Source organism: Vanacampus margaritifer, chromosome 8 (assembly GCF_051991255.1).
Source record: "Vanacampus margaritifer isolate UIUO_Vmar chromosome 8, RoL_Vmar_1.0, whole genome shotgun sequence".
Lineage (NCBI taxonomy): Eukaryota > Metazoa > Chordata > Actinopteri > Syngnathiformes > Syngnathidae > Vanacampus > Vanacampus margaritifer.
The window spans coordinates 23,750,356-23,771,057 of NC_135439.1; the positions used below are offsets into that span (position 1 = coordinate 23,750,356).

General features: G+C 39.4%; 1 protein-coding gene across 3 annotated transcripts in view; it reads right to left on the bottom strand.

Annotated features, from left to right (window-relative positions):
* LOC144056163 (receptor-type tyrosine-protein phosphatase gamma-like) overlaps positions 1-20,702 on the bottom strand; it is a 426,470-nt gene that overhangs the window by 190,195 nt on the left and 215,573 nt on the right. For all 3 annotated transcript variants that reach the window (XM_077572672.1, XM_077572671.1, XM_077572673.1), the window contains exon 3: positions 17,673-17,855. In XM_077572672.1, coding sequence (XP_077428798.1) covers positions 17,673-17,855 — 183 coding nt within the window. The remainder of the gene's footprint in view (positions 1-17,672; positions 17,856-20,702) is intronic.

Genomic DNA, 20,702 nt, shown 5'->3' on the forward strand with positions numbered 1-20,702 from the left:
TGACTCTAGCTGACCACCAGATGCCACCGGTACGATCTATCTTATGGGACTTTGAAACTTTGACTCTTTTTCCAAATCAATCAGCCGAAAGCCTCAAAAGCTTCACAAGGCTTCATTGTCCCATCTCTAATGTGAGGTATGAAGGAGGCTTGTTCTAGTGTTGTCTGTTATAAAAAGAAAATATATAAAAAGGACAGGATAGTTTATTGTGGAGGAGAATCCCTCCATTGTCTGTGTGAGAGATAAGACTGGTGTGATAATGGTGCTTGCCTTTCGAATAGGAAAGTGGTAAAACAGGTTTTCTTTGTTGTGTCAGGATTGTGAAGGGTGATAAGTTTTTTTTTTCTCCCCAATGGGTGTGTGTGTGTGTGTGAGAGAGATAGGAATGTTGAAAAACAGGTTCTCCATATCTTGCTGTCTGTAAAAGTTTTAAATCTTCCCTCCCACTCCCTTCTTGAGTGAACACAGGCCTGAGAGATTAAGGGTGGGGGAGAGCTGTTATTTTAAGAGGAGGCTTGTAATCTTTTGTGTCAGGCACCACTTGATTGATATTGTAATGAGTGTGCTGCAGGACGCATCTGATGCAAATCTGTTGGTGCCAATTGGCTTCAAGCAGTGCAGACTACTGTTAAGGACTAGATGTTAGAAACGGGTGATATCCGTATTCTTTTGTATGATTAGGTCCGCTTTTATAGTTGAATGAGAAGAAATAAATGTTTTTTGATAAATAATTTTATATTGTTATTTTTTTTCTCCTCTTCCTCCCTGATAATTCGGTTCGTAGGTGAGAAAATTATTTAACCTTTGTTTTCCCTCTCTGAGTTTCATTCCAGATTCTGGTGTCGGCCATTTTGAGGGGCGTTCCCGAGGCTTAAGCATGGTCTTTGGAAGGAACCGCCCCCATCTGGGCGCTGACCGGTAGTTGTCGCATTTTAAGCATAATTTGAGGTAACATGTTATGAAGAAGAGACTATGGTAGACATATACAAAAATATGGTAATACTACTTGCTATAGTGTAGTAAACGAATTTTAAAAATAAAATACAAAAAGCAGGTAGTACACTCTCTTGCTGTGATCTCATCTCCCTCTGTCGATTACGAGTGTATAATGTATCAAGCAGGTACAGTCATTGGTCAAAGGGGTTTTCTTGTATGGCCCAACAACGTGCTGAATTGGCCTGGCCATGGGCCCACGATTGCAGACAGCGACCTCCTGCGTCTGCTTGGTGTAAAGAGTGGCCGGCGAACTGCACGTGGCTACATTCATGGGGAAAAGCGGCCACAGACAGCAACAAGGATGGTACACCGTGTATTGTTATACATTATTAACATTTTTAATACTTTATTTCATATATTAACCATTGTTATACATTATTAACATTTTAATTCTTTATATTAACCATGTTGAAATGTTTTATAGATGTGAAGTAGGTAAAGCAGTTTTGAATTCAGTATAATTTGATCTTAAGCTGGGACACATTGTTTGGTCTAGAAGTTCCTTCTCTGTGCGAAAACACATTTCTGTTCATGAGAGAGCGCACACTCATATAACTATGTTACATTAGGAGCTGTTGAGTTCAACTTGTTTGTGAGATTTTGTTATGGGAGAAAGTACTGAGAAGTGCCTTGAAAGTATATTTTGACTAGAGACGAATACAGCTGTATCTGTGTGCTGAGAATTCTTTTTTTCAACCTGTATTTTTCCAATATATAACACATTTACTTATTCATGAGGAGCGGAGTTGGAGACACTGTTCTTGCAATTTGATTGTAATAAAGTGTGGGCTCTTCGAGAGAGGAGGGGCATTATTGAACTGAAACTGTTTTAGTTTGATTCAATGATGTAACGGAGATCTCCGGAATAAATCATCCTGCGCAGGAACTCTGTTCATTTCTTATCTCACAATTTGATATATTGGACACGCAAAAGTATGGATTTTTAATATACCTTCTTCAGTATCCACATGCACAGTGACTGTTCACAGACTCTTTTGCATTGTTTTGGGTTGTGCATAATGTCCAGTCAATCTTTGGAGCAGACATCTCGAACTCTCATCACTACTGCCTTGATTAACTTTTCCTGGAATTTCCAGTGACACCTCAGTGCCCACTTTGAACATTGCCCTGCGCAGCTGCTGACATCTGCTGGACAGGAATGGATATTGACTAAGCTCTCTGGTCATCTGAGAATCATCGCCTCAGGTCTTATGATGGTCTGATTGTATACATTGCACTCTGTACTATGTCAGATAGGGAGATGTGATCTATAGCAAGGCATTTCAGGAAATTGAAAACAACATATGTGAATTTGTGATAGGATAGTTAGTAAAAAGTTATTTCAATCTTAATTACTCTATTTTCCGTTATTTGATGCTTGTTGGATTTGGTCTACTAAATTTTGCCCATTTTCTTTTTAAATCCGAGTTTCTGGATTAAAACCATGGAAGTGAAACCGATAACAGCGAGTTTGCTGGTTAATTTTGGATTTTTTTCACAGCACTGTGATCTATGAATCCACGGATGTTAATCTTTAAATTGTCTCCCCCGTTGTGTTTTACAAGCCCCACTACTCTGTAGAAGAGGTGGGGTTGATTAGCATTTTAGGAATAATTTTTGGTTTGCTTAAAGTAGGAGTATTGTCATATTTTGCCTCTGATTATAACACGTTTATTTTACTCGTTGAGGAGGCAGATATTTGAAAGTTTTGTGTGATTTGTAACCTGAAATAGATTAATGAGGTCGTCTTAACTCTATTTTTTTCCCCTGACCCAAAAGTCCTCACATTGAAGTGTCTCAAATTGCATCTGCTTACGCTTATTTACATTGTGTTGACCTGGCTAGGGCTTTGTTTTACATCACAAATCGCCTGCCTCAAAGGTTTTTGTCTTTTATGGCTTTCTGTAGCTATCTCGGCAAGAAATGCCTCATGTGGTTCCTGGAGCTTGTTGATAGCCCCGATCTGATACTCCTTATTTATGAGCCACATGATCTGCATCTGTTCACTGTTCCTTTGGTGATCTTATCTTTGCTGTTTGACAAAGGTCAAGCGAATCTTTGTCAAAAGGAGGGAAGTCGACTGGTTTGTCTGTGTGTTTCGACACAAAGGAGGGTATGCACACATGACAGTTTATGTTGAATTAAATGAATGTAGACGAATTAGCAGATCGAATATTAAAAAAGGTTGTGTGGTACCGACCTACACTCCAACTAACTATAATTCCACAGTCTGGGTGTGAGAATGAATTCGCAGGAGGTGATCGGGCTGTGCCAGGAAAAAAGTAAGTTCCAGGAAAGACAACACGATGGGGCTATGGCGGAAAGAAGGTAAATATGTTCCATTTCAGAAACAATTGAAAAATCTAATTTCTAGAGCCCATGGAATATAGGTGTGGAAGAAAATTTCATGAGACAAATTGTTAAAAATGAACTGCAGGACTGCAGTGTTTACAAAAGGTATAAGAGTATGTATATATATATAAATCTCTCCCCAGGGTGCGCATGGTCCGGCCGGACGTGATAGCTCTGGGGTCAGATGTTTTTTTTTTTTATATATATATATATATATATATATATATATATATATATATGGTTTTCATTGTCATAATAAAAACCAGCGTCAGGAATACATACATTTGCTGGTGATAGTTAGATTTTTTTTATTTATGACTAGAAGCACATTCATGCCAAATCTACAACAGTAAATATCATGGTAAAACATTTGATTAATCATTATAAACCATCATATGAGTTTCCTAGGAAAATTTGATCAGACAATGGAACCCATTTCAAAAAACAAAACTTTATAAACTGTAGAAAAGGCATTGGGATTAAAACACATTTGGTTCATCATATTATCCCTAATCCCAAAGACACGTTAAAGAAAAAATAGAAATATTAAAGAATTGGCCTAATCAAATTTTGAATTGGCTACAAGATTTTCATTGTTGTATTAATGAATGTGCAAATGTCACTAAACTCAGCCAAAGGCTGGATTCTGTTTGAATGTTACAACAAACAGAACTTTTTCCGGATCCAACAGCACGTTCCAGGTCCTACAGAACTTAAACAATTAACATTTACGAACTCCCAACTAACAAAAACTACCAGATGCTCTTTCAAAAATAAAAAAATTGTGAATGTTTGTTTATAAGTGCCTAAATGAAAATGTTCTACACACAGATGGTGAAGGAGAGGTTAATCTGATGCAGTTCACTGCTCAAAAGGGAGAAGGACACATCATTCCACATCTGGTCTACAAGGCCCGCCGGATCCGTCCCAGGCTCATCAATCTCATCACCTGACGACCCGACCGGGGAAAACAACATCTGTTGATCCAGTGCCCCGGCTGCCTGCTCGTGGAGGATGTCGTTCAATGGAGATTTAAGTCAAGTGATTTTTTCAAGGCATCATTCCACAAATGAGTCATATTCTGGGAAGATAATCCCGGTGACCAATCCTTGGATCCCTGGCAGTTGACCAGGGTTCTAAAACAACACTGACAAATACCCTTTTCATTCAACAAAGAACTTCATCACGAGATGGCTTCAAAGTGGGAGCGCATCTCCGTCAGCTGCTGCAACGCGACACTCTTTGTTGAACATAAACACAACACATCGTGTTAAACCCCATATATGATATGCTTATTTCACTGAATAATCTTTAATGAATCAAATTGTTTTTTATTACCATATGACTACTACACTACCTCCTCTCCTGCTAAAGGGATGTTTCATTATTGCATGCTTCTGCTTCTTATTCTAATGATAATGTCTACTCTCCCCACACAACCATTGCTTAATGTTGCGCCAGCCATTTGCGACGATGAAGATCCCCGCTGGAATTTTTCTGTAAAATGTTTTTAATGTTTCTTTTTATTTTGGACTCTTTGGAGAGTCCAAGATAGGGACTGAAGTGCATCTTCTGTTTAAATTTAATTATAACTGTTTTGATTTAGTTATAACTATTTAGAATTGGACATAATTGCTTGGATTTACTTAGTATAGTTTTGTGTGAGAATTCAAATGTTGTCAGGGCGTGGCTTTCTCTTTTCACATTCCTGAAATGGTGGGGGCAAAGCGAATGTGTTAATTAGATCCCTTTGTTTTTACTACCGGCTCCAGCAGGTCTGTCTCTCTGAAAAACAACTCAACTCTCTTATCTGGCTTTCTGTGTACCATGTGACTATCTGGGAGGGATTTGGATGGACAAAATAATATTAGAGACGAGCAGAGGGAGGGAGGGGCGACACAGATGAGAAACAAAATGGCGCCTCTTGGCTGCATGCTCTCTGTCCACAAGCTTGTGATAATAAATCCTGAAGGAAAAGCCTGAATTCACCGATCTCATTGTCTGTTTTGACAATCAACATCATGAACACGGGAAAAGTAAGAAATCATCTTAATTCACCATTTATACAGATAAAGGTGCTCATTTCACTTTCTGATATAAAGTGCCATTATGTGCTGTCGCTGTTGCCAGTAATGAATACAAGTGCAGAGTGAAAAACAAACTTTCAGAGAGGCTAACTGACATGGTTTGGCCATAATTTGTTACAGGCACATGCCGTGTGTTCCGCTGTTAGAGGAAAGTTTAAAATGTCCTGGAGACTCCGGAAAAGGAACAGATACAATTGCGACAGATTGTGTTTGATTCACCATTTTCGCCAAATCAAGCTTCAGTGCAATATTCACTAGTATGTACAGTAACATTTACAAACATGATAGAAAATAGGGCTGAACGATTATGGAAAATTGCGATTGATTTTTTCAAGGACCTTTTCAATAATTTTTTTACCCAACCAAAAATTTATTATTGACAATATCAGAAATATGATAGATTACAGGATTTTAAGATGAAGGCAAATGAAGCCTTAAATATCACAATTACAGTTGCAGTTACATTTTACCACTTCAACATATCCAACTTTTCATGTTGGATGAAACATGACACCTAAACACTGCACTTTTTAATCACTGCATTTCTCAATAAATAAATTCAATATACATATTTAAAAAAAATAATAATTGAGCGCTCTCCAGTCAGTAAACACACCCATGCTTAAATTATACCTGATTATATGACGTGACATTTTCCGATTAGATTTCAAAAACCCCTAGCATTCTGTAGCAATCCTTGTGGGTGGGTTTTGGGTTGTGTAGTTTCCCATAGTCTGGACGGTCCATGAAGGCAACACATACTTTTGTTTTGGTAAGCTAAGCGCGTTCCATTCGGAGCTGTTGAGTTCTAGCGTGATTACAGCCGACAGTTACTTGCAAATTGCTGATTAGTTCACCAACGCAACAATACATGTACATAAAAAGAGGCTGCGGCACCTAAGTGACGGTGAGTAATGACAAGCAATAATCATTTTGTCCGTGCTAATTTTCATTCATGAAATCAGACAACACAACATATGGCCACATACAGACCTATTTAGCCTCAACATATAGGACAACTCAAATTTATCAGTCGCTGCCAGCAGCCGAAAAGTCATAACTCACAACGGTGAAGTGTGGTTTTAAAACCAAGATCAAACAGATTAAAAATGTTAGACACTCCAGGTCTCATGAGACAAAAAAAACTTCACCAAAACTGCGTGCACTTATGGCGGCACCAGGCTTTGGTTACAGCTACTCTACCCCCTCTTTCCATCCTTCTGCTCTGTTTCAAGGTGCATTTAAATCGCAGTTTTTCCCGACTACGTAACCGCGTTTAGTCAAACCGTAATTTAATTGCAAATGCAATTAATTGTTCAGCCCTAATAGAAAATGATAACATACTATCAAAACAACAAAAGTGTCACGATTGGGTTGGAGGACCCAAATGCAGGGAGGCAGGAGAACCAAGGCAGGGATGCATGTTATACTGACCACGATTTATTTAACAAAATCACTAACAAAGCAAGAGCAAAACTCTAAATACACAAAACCAACAAAGTTCTGAAAAGATCAAAAATCAAAGTAACAACAAAACACAAGAATGGTGACAGTGATCAAACCTAGACTGAAAGAAACCAGGGAACTAAATACAAGCCAACTGACGAGACAACGAGAGACACCTGGACAAGACACAAGTGGCTGGGGGAGATGATTGGATTAGACAAGGGAACAGGATGACGAGTACAGGTGCAAACAAGACCCAACGAGCAAGACAGGACACCAATAATAACAGTACCCCCAAAAAATTGACATAAGTGTTTTTCATAGCACAGCGATGGTATGTAAAATAAATTGATCTGGATTAATTAACTCTTTGACTGCCAGACGTTTTCAAAAACGGGTTGTCACCAGTGCCAGCCGATTTAAGCATTTTGAGTGATCTTTCAAGGTCCACAGAAAATGTTGTGTTTGGACTATGGAAACACACATACTACCAAATGAAAGATTGGACTCTCAGCTTTCATCAGAAAAAAAAGTTTGTTTCTACCTTATTCCGTTCTTCAGTAATCAACAATAGAAAATGGTTACTTTCACCGAAATTCTCTCTTTTGAAACAAAAAACGGAGAAAAAGAGCTTTTTGTGAAACGATGTTATTTCATGCACTCTAGTGAATTGCACACTTCTTTTTGTCCATGAATGATGCCACAAACACCTAAATAGTGCTTTACTTCTGTAAAACGCTTTCACCAACAATGAAAAAGTGTTTTTTGATTGAAAATACGTTTATTTCCATTCAACAGTGTAACAATTTGACAAAACAATTTCGCAAACTATTTACAAATGTGTGCAACTGTGGTACTACTTACAATTATGTGGATGTTTCAAATACAGTTTTTCCTTTTGTAACGCTCTCCTGCGTGCAAGGAGACGCCAGGACTCGCACAACAGTTTACTTTCACTTTCACATTGGTCCGTTTTGCGTGCAAACGTTACACTTTCTTGACAAAAATAGTCATTAGGCTCACGAGACCTGCTTAAAATTTCAGGAGAGCTCCACAAGCCTTCCCAGCACCCGTTTCAAAAAAAAAAAATAAAAAAATGGGAGGACGTCTTTTAACGTCTTTGGCGCTCCTCCGTAGGTTTTTGCAGAACGTCATTTAACGTCTTTGGCAGTAAAAGAGTTAAACATTGTTCATCAATGAGTCAGATTTGCACAGAGGTGGAAAATTTTTACACCAACTATTTGTATATTTTTAAATATGTGCAAATAACACCGGAGCACTGAGACACAAATCTGCTTGGCAGCGCAGTTAGGGGCATATTCCCCCATTCGTGCTTAAGTCAATTTCTTACGCACTTTCAATGTGCGGCGATTCTCCTGTCTAGGCTTCTGACACACCCACCTGTGTAAACGGTGAAAACTCGCTCAGCCACCTAACAAGTGGTGACTGACCCATTGAATTGTGGTGCTACTGAAGGAATATTTATATTACTATATTAAGTGTAATCTTTGCGTGTTCCAAAATAATTGTATTCGAGATCTGATGAAGAAGGTTCCTTGCAAGGATTTATTTAGAAGCTTCTAAAGACAAAGTCAGGACACCACATCTGAATGCAATGCGGGGCCCCAAGTCTGTAACAGTCTACAGAACATCCACTCATTTATAACCAAAAGATAAAAGGTTCCTCTTCCCGCCTCTTGATTAAACAAAGGACAGACATGTCGACTCCTAGTTGAACAAATGATTTGATGTTGTTAGTAAGCAGACATTTACATACAGACATGTCGACTCCAGGTTGGACAAAGGTGTAATGTTATTAGTAAACAGACATTTACATACAGTTCCCCTTCTTGACTGGGGGAACAAATGCAATTAGGATCTGACCCCAGACTTTTAGTCTCTAATGACAAAAGACTCTGATAACATCATGCACATTATATCTTCAATAGCTTTGGGGGTACGAAGATCAATAAGAGTTCACAAAATCACCATCCCACTGTATTATTTTAAATACTCATGATTATATCACATCTATATGCTTTATAAGTAAATTAAAAAACAGTAAAATTATAAATTGAAAATATTAAATGTCTTCACTACCTGCAAGTCCTGGATTGTGGAGTTTTCCTGAGACATGTGAACAGCATGATAATCCATTTGGAATATATTTCACACTTGAAATGTAAAGTTGACTTGAGTATGAATGCATGGAGTATGGAGTTATATACTGATTGTGACGTGTGTGGCTCATCTAACAGGTAAATTAACTTTTCTGAACACCAGCCAGTGTGGGAACACGGTTCCGATGCAGCAGGTAGTATGTGTTGAAGACATTTAATATTTTCAATTTGATGTTTTACTGTTTTTGAGTTTACTTATAGGCATATCAATGTGATATAATCATGAGTGTTTAAAATAATACAGTGGAGTAATGATTTTGTGAACTTTATTTTATCCTCTCACCCTCAAAGCTATCAAAGATAGGAATGTGCATGATGTTATTTAGAGCCTTTTGGCATTGGAGTCTAAAAGTCTGGGGTTAGATCCTAATTGCATTTGTTCCCCCAGTCAAGAAGGGGAACTGTATGTAAATGTCTGTTTACTAATAAGATTACACATTTGGCCAACCTGGAATCAACATGTCTGTATGTAAACGTCTGCTTACTAACAACATTACACATTTGTTCACTAGGAGATGACATGTCTGCCCTTTGTTAAATCAAGAGCCGGGAGGAGGAACCTTTTATCTTTTTTGTATAAATGAGTTGATGTTCTGTAAATTGTCACACACTTGGGGGGATCCATGTTGCATTCTGATGTGGTGTCCTGACTGTGTCTTTAGAGGCCTCTAAATAAATTCTTGCAAGAAAACTTCTTCATCAGATCCTGAATACAATTATTTGGACACGCAAAGATTACACTTAATATAGTAATCAAAATATTCCTTCAAAATGGTGACGCCGACGTGGACTTATTGAGATGTTTTTTCAACAGCTGTGATTGATCCTGAACACCGGATTTCTAAAGCGCAAAAATATTAACAAGGTGAGTGGACATTTTATCCACGTAGAGAAATTCTGGTTGTTTAGGGTCAATACAGTTGTATTTCGTCTGTGCTAAGTTGTATTTGGGATCTGTGAACGAGTTAGGGGGGTTGTAGTAGTATTTCTTACGGTGGGACGGAAAGTCCTCGATTTTGAAAATTACTACGACATTGAACCATGCATGGGAGTTTTTTCCGCGGTGGAATAGGCTGTGTTTTTTATTTTTTCGTATGAATAAGCCGTCAGTATATAAACTACTGGGAGTGCGGAGTGGATTAGCCACCTGTGTGGTATCAAGGTGTGTGCTGTGTGGAATTACTAAACCGAGGGACATAATTCCTCGGTGTGTGTGTATTGTGTTAAATAAGAAGCCGGGAAAATATTAAGTCGCGCATAAAAATGCCCCGTGTTTACGGAAGTGACGTCAAGTCGGAGCGCTCCGCCGTTTTAAACAGCATAAGACATTGAGTACCACGGGGGAATAGGCTGTTGTGGTTGTTGTGGTGTTATAAGCCGCTAGTGGTGATCGCACTATGTGTGTGCTGATATGTGTTGTGATATAAGCAGCTCGCGTTGATCACGCGTAGTGTTTGCTGAGTTAAACGCCCGTATATTGCGTGTATCGCTACGGTGCCGTGGAGTGATATAAAAAGCCTGCCGTTTTTTCGGTTCAGAGCTGTGTGATATAAGCCGCCCGTGAAGATCCAGGATATATTTGTTGAAGTCGCGCAAAAGGTATTTAATATCTGTTTCATTTTCGTCTTGTGTTTGTCTGAAAAAAAAATAATAATAATTTTTTGGGGGGGGATTAATGAGAATACTTTTGATCTGTTATATCGTAGTATCATAAGTGAGACGTCACTGACTTTATAAATATTAAAAACGACTAATTACTACATATTATGGACGAAAAATTCGACCGTAACTAAGGAGGTTCGATTTGCATAGACTTCCGGTCGAGAGTCAGAATTGGTCGCTAAGCGAACAGTGAGTTCATGATGCTGGACGCATTTCCACCACGGCGTCAACGTAAGTATGAAACTCTTTTAAATGTATGAATGCGCATGAATTGTGATAGTGGTTGGTTCTCACCGTTGTAAAATGTGGTGTGTTTGTGGAATTTGATTGTGTAAACAGCGCCAGACGCTGATTACCTCCGTGAAAAACACTTCTATAAGTTTCTTCGAATGGAAGAAAAGTTAGACGGTGTGGGGTCGTGAGCCAAATGTTGGTTTGTGCTAGAATGTTAGCATTGGATAGCTCTGTGAAAGTTGCGCGGATGGCGGTGTTAAGTGATTTTGAGAATGAGGAGACTGATGCTAGGCTAGCGGCTCTGCCAGTGTACAGTTGCCATGCACGGGAGATTAGTTTTTGGTAAGACGCTACCGCACGAATCTGTTTTTAAGGCTAAGGATGAGTTAGCTGCGGGCAGCCGCATCTGTTAAGAAATTGGAACATAAATTGGATGAAGTGTTGACTGTGAAAGATGACCCGCGGGGAAAATTTGAACCAAGCGAGAGCTCTTGGCTTAGAAATGAATTGTTGAGTGTACGCGTTTGTTTGTTTAAGCTCCATGGTGTGTTGTGGCCACGCGGGTTTTTCGTTGTTTGTCTTACAATGTGCGCGACGTGTCTGTGTCGCAGCCGTAACGTTGCGATGGATTGTGCGCGAATAAGTCGACATTTGAGCTATAAGTACGTGGTGAAGTTATTATTAGACGAATAAACGGTGTATTTTACAAATGAGTGCGCACTTCGGAGAGGTTTGTGTTCGTCTGTGGTTCAACAACTGAGACGCCACTGAATTAAGTTGAGGAGTTTGTGTTGTGTGTGAGTGTTTGTTGAGCCCAGTTGGTGAAATGTTGGGAGCATGTGTGGATTGTGTGATTTTTTTTCTTGTTTGTGTGCCTGCAGGGAGTTTGTGACTGTTTGTGTGACTCTGACAATGGGAAAGGTGTGTTGTGTGATGTTCTAGCGAGATTTTAGAAATCAAAATGGCCGTTTGGTCTGTTTCTCCTCACTGCCTTTGTGGAGATGAGAAAAGTGCAGAAGTTAAGTGAATGGAAGTGTAAGTTTGTTTGAGACAGTGATTTTTAAGTGTAGGAAAGAAAGAAAAGACGGGTGGAAAGTAATTTTTTCCCTCCAAAATTCTTTGTCCTCAAAAAAGGGTGAAAAAGAATGGTAAGCAGGAAATCTGCATATTTTGAAGTAGGGGTGTGATAAGTTTAGTCCTCTCTCCCATTGTCTCCATTTGGGAGACTTGTAGTCTGTTGTGTGTGTGAATAGCAGGGGTCTTCTAATGCTAATCTGTTAAAATCAAATTGTTCCTGTTATGCGGAAGGATATAGAGGTCTGGGTGTTAACTACAGGCCACTATCATATTATTTTTAAAATCAGATCCGTGTTTTTTATAGTTGAATGAGTAATAAAACCAAATTTTAATATAGTTGAATAAGTAATAAAACCAAATTTTAATTGAAATAGACTTTTCATTTTTGATTTTTATATTTCCCCTGCATCTCTGATAACTTATTCGTAGGTGTGAAAATGATTTAACCTTTGTCCTTATCTGAGTCCCATTCTAGAAGTCTGAGGAGCCCTGAAATTCGAAAGGACTTCCATCCAAGTGGCCAGGGTGACTGACAGCTGTCACATTTTCTTAAATTTGAGGTAACACGTAATGAAGATGTCTATGGTAGACATATGCGTAAATATAGTACTACTACTTGCTATAGTGTAGTGATCAAATTCAAATAAAACCACAAAATAAATAAATGAATAAATTAAAAATAGTTTGAAAAACAAAAGATTTTGGGGGAATTTTTTATTTATTTTTTCTTGGAAATTGAATGACAACAAGCAGTGTTCTCTTGCTATGATCTCATCTTCCTCTGTCTGTTCCGAGTGTATAAATGTTTCAGGCAGGTTCAATCTTTGACTGAAAGGTGTTTCACTTGGGTGACTCAACCAAAAAGTGCTGGAAATGAATGGAATGAACAGCATTCTCCTGCTCTGCTTGGTGCACAGAGTGAACGGCGAACTGAACAATGGTCACTTTCGGGGGGGAAGTGACCACACGGACTGCAAAAAGGATGGTACACTGTAAATCCGCTCGTCCTGTGACTGTTCAATGACTCTTATGCATTGTTTGAGCATAATGTCCAGCAACTTTTTGAGCAGACAGGATTATCATCGATTCTGCCATGATGAACTTTTCCTGAGAACTCCAGTACACAAAGCCCAGTGCCCGCTTTGAACTTTGCCCTGCATAAACTGCTATCGACAAGGACAGGAAGGAATATGAACTACAGTTGTGGACTCAAAGTTCTGGAATCATCTGAGTTTGGTGCCTGAGGTCGTATGTTGTATTCTGTTTGTAGACATTTGCACTCTGTACTATGTCAGAAAGGAGATGTGATCTATAGCAACGCAGTTTCGGAAATTGAGAACAGCTTATGTGAATTAGGGAAGTATAAAATTTATTCTAATCTTTAAATACTATATTTTCCGTTGTTTGATGCTTGTTGAATTTGGCCTTCTATTTTTTTTCCCCCATTTCTCTTTTATAACTTTAGCTTCTCAGAGTGGACTCAGATATGGAACACTTACGGCGAATTTGATGGTTAAATTTTTAATTTTGATTAAGCTCAACAGCACTGATCTTTGGATTCCACGGGGAATGCACAAAGGCAAAGTTCGCTGCTGTGTTTTTACAAGCCCCCACTACTCTGTAGAAGAGGTGAGGTTAGTTAGCATTTTAAGAATACTTTTTGGCTGATTTAAAGTAGGGATTTTGTTTTGTTTTTCTGATTATAACTCGTTCCTTTTACTAGTTGAGATGGCAGATATTTGGAAGATTTGTGACCTGCAATAGATTAATGGGGTTGTTAAAAAAAAAAAAAAAAAAGATTTTCTTCTCCTCCTGACCCTAAAAGTCCTCCGCTGCAGTATCTTAATTTACATCTGCTTGAGTTGTTTTTCTCACTTTAAGTTACCTGAACAGGATTCAAATTTACATTACAAACTCTTGCCTCAAAGGCTTTTGTTTTGATGGCTCATGGCTAGCTCAGCTGGAGATCTTTTTATAGTTCTGGTGTTGGCCAAATTGTCACAATTTGGTTGTTTTTCTAATCTACAGGACACAAGGTGTCTGTTTTTTCCTCTTTGAAGCAGCAATTTGGAAGCGGCTGCAGTTTTCACATTCAGGTCTGAAATGATCAAAATTGATCTTTATCAGATGGGGGAATGATTGGTCTGTCTGAGTTTGTTGAAAAGGAAGTCTGATGTGAGAATGATTGGTCTGTCTGATGTGAGTATGACTGGTCTGTCTGTGTATCAAAAGGAAGTCTGATGTGAGAATGAAGTTTGGTGTGAGGAATTTACAGGCGAAGAATGGAGCGGAGAATGGAGAGGATTTGAGTTGGAAAGTAAGTTCTACAAAGATGACAAAAGACGACCCTTATAGCAGAAATACGGTAAGTATGTTCCATCTCAGAAACAATTGAAAAGTATAATTTCTAGAGCCCATGGAATATGCCATTTAGGTGTGGAAGAAACATTGACACACCTGGGTGACATTTTTTCATGAGACAAGTTGTAAAAATGAACTGCAGGACTGCAGTGTTTATTAAAGGTATAAGTATATATATAAATCTCTTCTCAGACTGTTCATGGCCCGGCCGGACATGAATAGTTCTGAGTTAAGATGATGATGTTTTTAAATGATTTACACTGCTATAATAAGAAACCAGCGTTAAAAATACAGAAATTTGATGTACGACAAAGAGCACATTTATGCTAAAATCTACAACAGTAAATATCATGGTAAAATATTTGATTAATCATTATCTACCATCATAAGGGTTTCCTAGGAAGATTGGATCAGACAAACCCACTTGAAAAAACAAAACTTCATAAGATATAGAAAAGGCATTGAGATTAAAACATATTTGATTTAGTATATTATCTCTGATCTCAAGGACATTAAAGAAAAATAGAAATATTAAACAATTGGCCTCATAAAGTTTCAATGGCAACAAGACTTTCATTATTATGCCATTGAATGTACAAATGTCATTAAACGGATTCTGTTTGAATGCCACAACAAAAATAACTTTTTCCGTGTCCAACAGCATGTTTCAGGACCTACAGAACTTAAACAATTAACATTTGCTAAAAATTACCAGGTGCTCTTTTCAAAGTAAAGAATGAAGACTATATGTTATAAGTGACTAAATGATAATGATTTTGCTTTCAGATATGGTGAAAAAATGGCCAATCTGGTTTGCTGATCATAATAGTGGGAGCCACACGAGGTCCCAGGCCCTTCAATCACATCAATTGACTCAGACAGAGGGGGTTGACTAAGCTGCTGATCTGCGTCCACACCAATTGGAGCCATCTAACGGATCCCACCACACCCGGTTCCAGTGTCTACCTGACAAGCTGCCCAAGGACGCGGAGGAAAGAAGATTCATTGGAGTGCCTTTTCCCTGGGCACGGATTGACACAGTTGGAAAAGCTGATCAAGTGTCAATCTGCTGTTTGAAAGGGGGAAATCACTCAAATCCCCTTTTCATCAATTCACAAGGATAGAGTCACACTGGGAATGAAGTCCCGTGACCTTTCCTGCGATCTCTGGCAGTCAGCCAGGTTCAGAAAGAGGCTGACAAACGCCTCTTTTTAAAAAATTGACCAACTGTCGAACACACTTTTCATTCAACAAAGACCTTCATCAGGAGATGGCTTCGAGGGACGGACACATCTGCTATTGCGTCGTGACACTTAACCACATCACATAGTGTTATGCCTCACATTTATTATGCCCCTTCCACTGAATTTTTTAATGAATCAAACTGAATTTTGACTGCTAAGCCCCTCTATCTTTCTCTCTCTCTCTCACCTGCTATTCTTATTTTCTGAACTCCACACATAAACATTGCTTCATTTTTGCGACGATCAAGATTCGCGCTGGACTTTCTCTCTAGACTATTGTGGGATTAAATGTCCGGTTTTTGAACTTATAGAAGTTCAATGGTAGGACTGAAGACATTTAATATTTTCAATGTTTTACTGTTTTTGAGTTTACTTATAGGCATATCAATGTGATATAATCATGAGTGTTTAAAATAATACAGTGGAGTAATGATTTTGTGAACTTTATTTTATCCTCTCACCCTCAAAGCTATCGAAGATAGGAATGTGCATGATGTTATTTAGAGCCTTTTGGCATTGGAGTCTAAAAGTCTGGGGTTAGATCCTAATTGCATTTGTTCCCCCAGTCAAGAAGGGGAACTGTATGTAAATGTCTGTTTACTAATAAGATTACACCTTTGGCCAACCTGGAATCAACATGTCTGTATGTAAACGTCTGCTTACTAACAACATTACACATTTGTTCACTAGGAGATGACATGTCTGCCCTTTGTTCAATCAAGAGCCGGGAGGAGGAACCTTTTATCTTTTTTGTATAAATGAGTCGATGTTCTGTAAATTGTCACACACTTGGGGGGATCCACATTGCATTCTGATGTGGTGTCCTGACTGTGTCTTTAGAGGCCTCTAAATAAATTCTTGCAAGAAAACTTCTTCATCAGATCCTGAATACAATTATTTGGACACGCAAAGATTACACTTAATATAGTAATCAAAATATTCCTTCAGTGTTTACAATGTGCCAGTTGTGGACACAATCTTGTCTATTGACAATTCCAAGCTTAGGTCACAAGTCAAAATGGCGGTCAACTTGGTAAAACGAAGCTCTCCGCTCATTGAAAAGCATAGGACTTTGGATCTTGTAATAAAATTATTATAATTATAATATTATAATAAAAAGCGAACATTTCCGGCAGAATTGTTATATTAGTCCCGGTTCCAATGAATTCTCAGCCAGCCTTAAATATATGTTACCGACATAATTGGCTGATTCATCCTACCTCAGAGCATATGTTGCCATGTAGTCCTGTCTGGGCAAACGTTTGTAATCCAATCCATTCCACTAGTCAAACGTTTCAACGTGTAGCTACTGCTGCAAAGAATGTTGAGCTAAATCTTCCGCATATGTCTTGTTTACATAAGTAACATTAGAGGAAGTTGGGGGTTACATTCACGAATAACAAAAGAACATTCAGTGTAAACACAATTGAAACACAGCTGAGTCTGTTGGAAAGTTGACCCACCATGAGGGGTGGACATGCGATCCCGTGACGTTAGTGAATACTATCTATAGCCTCCTGAATGTGCAAGAGGAAGAAATACGTTTAAGTCTCTGGGAGAATACACACACTGGTAGATTTGACAGCAGACACCTCTTTTTTTTAGAGAGAGAGAGCTCAGCATTGTTCATTCGGTAATCTTACCAATTCGACATGTCCTCATCATTGCTCAGTTTTTTTTGTTGTTGTTGTTTTTTTACGTGCGTGAGAATGTGTGTGTGTGCTACCTATTAAATATACCATACCGTTTACCTAAACCAAATACTTCAGAATCCCCCTAGAGTCGTGAAGTAGTCAGGAGACCCGAGGAAGGATCAAAGAAAAGAAAGAAAAGTGAAATCCAGCACCGACCAGACATCACCTACTACCCACCGGGTTACCAACCAGAATCCACCCCCCCCCCCAACCCAGCCACCCGTACCACCACCCCCTCCACCAAGCCGCCACTGAATTTGATCTGTTTGCTCCATTTTTTACCTATTTGCCCATGCATTGTATTGCTCTCTCGGACAAACCTGCTATATGTTACTGTACCTGTTTTGCCAGTGTTCTTCATAGACGTCTTATTTGAAGATTCTGTATCAAAGCCCTCCAGCGTAATTTCCTGAAATTCCATGGATATTTTTGCATCTTGGTCCAAAATGTTGATCGGTGACTGGTTCTTCTCCTTACATTCTGGGTAGGCTGATGACCAGCCTTCATTGGGTCCATATATACCTGGAGAAATAGGAAAGCAGGTTCTCATTAGAAGGGGATACATTGCGACGCAGTCATCTTTAGAAGTATATTTCAAGCACCAATCACAAGAGCTTATCCACTAACAGCAGGGCTGCCAAGTTGTCTGAATTAAAATGAGGCATTGCTTACAGAATAAGCATCAAGTGCCTTAAACTGAGGCAGCTGCTGCAAAGGAACAACACCATCTGCATTTCTGTTGGATGTGGTTGATAATGTTATTATCATAATATATCATCTGTGTTTTCCCCACTGTTTGGTGACACTATACCAAGAAAGACTCTGATTATGCACTGCTGACCTCCTTTGCAAGTACATTCCAGACAGCTAATATGCAGTAGATGTCAGTCACAGTGTGAGCTGACAGGGGACACTAAAACATGTCAGATGGTTCATGAGGATGCTGGCAAGTTATATTTACATCTAAAGAGACATCTTTGACAGTAAATTTCCAGTGTAAAAGCTTGAGGCCAGAAGAGCAGTCGAGTTGCTCTCAGGAGAGCTTTTGAAAAAAATATACTTGCTGGGAAAGCCACTATTGAAATGTCAAGGAGCCCATCTTCATTTGACACCAGGGTCTTTACTGATGTAGCTCTGCCAACAAGGATATAGTCTGGCTCCCCGTCTTTTTGCAAGATCAGGAGAAATATATGACAAATACCTGACACAATATTATTGTTATTATTATAATATTCAGCAAACATCTGGACGTCCCTAAGGCTTATGCACGTGTGTTGTTCGTTGACTTTAGCTCAGCGTTCAACACAATGCAGCCGCACCTGCTTTTGGGTAAACTGAAGGAGATGAATGTGAACCCATACATCTCGAGGTGGTATCACTCCTTCCTGACACAGCGCACACAGCAAGTCAGGGTCAACAGCTCCCTCTCGGAACCCAGATTGATAAGCACAGGCACCCCACAGGGCTGCGTCAGCTCCCCGGTCCTCTTCACATTGTACACAAATGATTGTGTGACGTCACACCCTTAGAACTTTATCATTAAGTTCTCTGATGACACAGCTATCGTCAGCTTGCTGCAGGCCGGCGGTAGCCCACTGGACTATTTCTCAGAAATAGAGAAATTTGTCCAGTGGTGTGACCGGAATCATCTTGTGCTCAATGTGGGGAAGACAGAGGAGGTGATATTTGATCCAAAAACTGTTGTTGACCACGGGCCAGTCGTCATTAAAGGCAATCACATCAGCCAGGTGGGTTCATACAGGTATCTGGGGGATCACATTGACAACACACTCAGCTGGAGGGTACACGTTGGAAGTCTCTGCTCCAAACTCCAACAGCGTCTCTATTTCCTACGCAGACTGAGGGTCTATGGAGTGGAGCAGAGGATCATGCTGTTGTTCTACCGGGCTGCATTGGAAAGTATCATCAGATACGGCATTGTGGCCTGGTACGGCAACCTGACTGTGCAGTCAAGGTCACAGATTGCCGGTCTGGTGCGGACTGCCATGAAGATCATGGGGGTCAGGAATCATCCTTCCCTACAGATGCTTTATGAGCAGTCCGTCACCAGACTGGCACAGAAAATTGTTACTGACCCGACTCACATTCTGCATCACAAGTTCCAGCTACTGCCTTCCGGCAGGAGATTCAGGGCCCCCAGAACCAGGCTGAACCGCTACAAGAACTCATTCCTGCCGACATCCATCAAATTGCTTAATAACCGACATTAACTAAGTGGTGCAATATATATATATAGGAGTGTGTGTGTATTATTTATTTTAATTATCTCTCTCTATTCTGTTGTTTTTCTTACTGTAAACTACTACTGCACTTCTTATTTAATTTTGATTTTATCTCTTTCTATTCTGTTGTTTTTTCCTTACTGTAAACTGCAGCTGGACGGAGTCCAGGAAAAAGCTCCCCACGGGGAAAATAAAAGTATATCGTATTGTATCGTATCGTACAATAAATGCTACCTAGAGCATCATAGGCCATAAGGGAGATCAAGCACATACCAGTAATTTCTCTATCCAAAGCGCCACCTCATAGAATTCATTATCTTAAACTATATAATTTTCTTTTGGGGGCGAAAATCCTTACAAATTTACGACGGGATCAGGAAGTGTTGTCTTTCTAACCCGTCTCCATCCTGCCTTTTTCATTTTCTAAAGTGTCCCATTAACCACCAACAAATCCTTACATTAGACTATTAACTACGTTACGTGTATTAGTCCTAAATTTCTGAGATTTTTTCTCGCGAATTTGCCACTTTATAAAGCGGCAAAAGTTGATTTTTTTTTCTTGCAAATTTGTAACTTAATAAAGTGGCAAATTTGTGAGACCCCTCCGTGACCCACCCCCACCCGAAAAAATTGTATACGTGGCTTTAATACGGCGTCGTACAAACCATATATAGCAATAGGAGAATAAAATAAAATTTAAAGTCATTGTCCTTGTGTCTCTGTCCAGAATTTCTGGCATTGAATCTTTTAATATACTTCTCTGATGGCGGCCAAAAGATCATTGTCTACATTTAATAGAGAACTCGATAAGTGAGCATCACATTGGTTGCACCAGCTGTTCAACATGCTGGGGGAAGACTACAAATTGGAAACGCCAGCTGAAAATGATGTGAGCTTGCCGTGAATTTCTCCTCACACACATTGACTCACTTCATGCACCCCACTTGCTCTAATCTCTGGCCCCTAATTGAAAGCAATACCGGGCTCCTGGGCTCCTAAATGAATTTGTCTATGATTACTCATGCCCTGGCACATTGAGAGCACTGGGTAATGTCAATTTCATTGAATTAGGTAGCATCCTGTTATCCTTCCTCTTTCCCCAATCTCCGTCCTTGCCCTGGGGTGC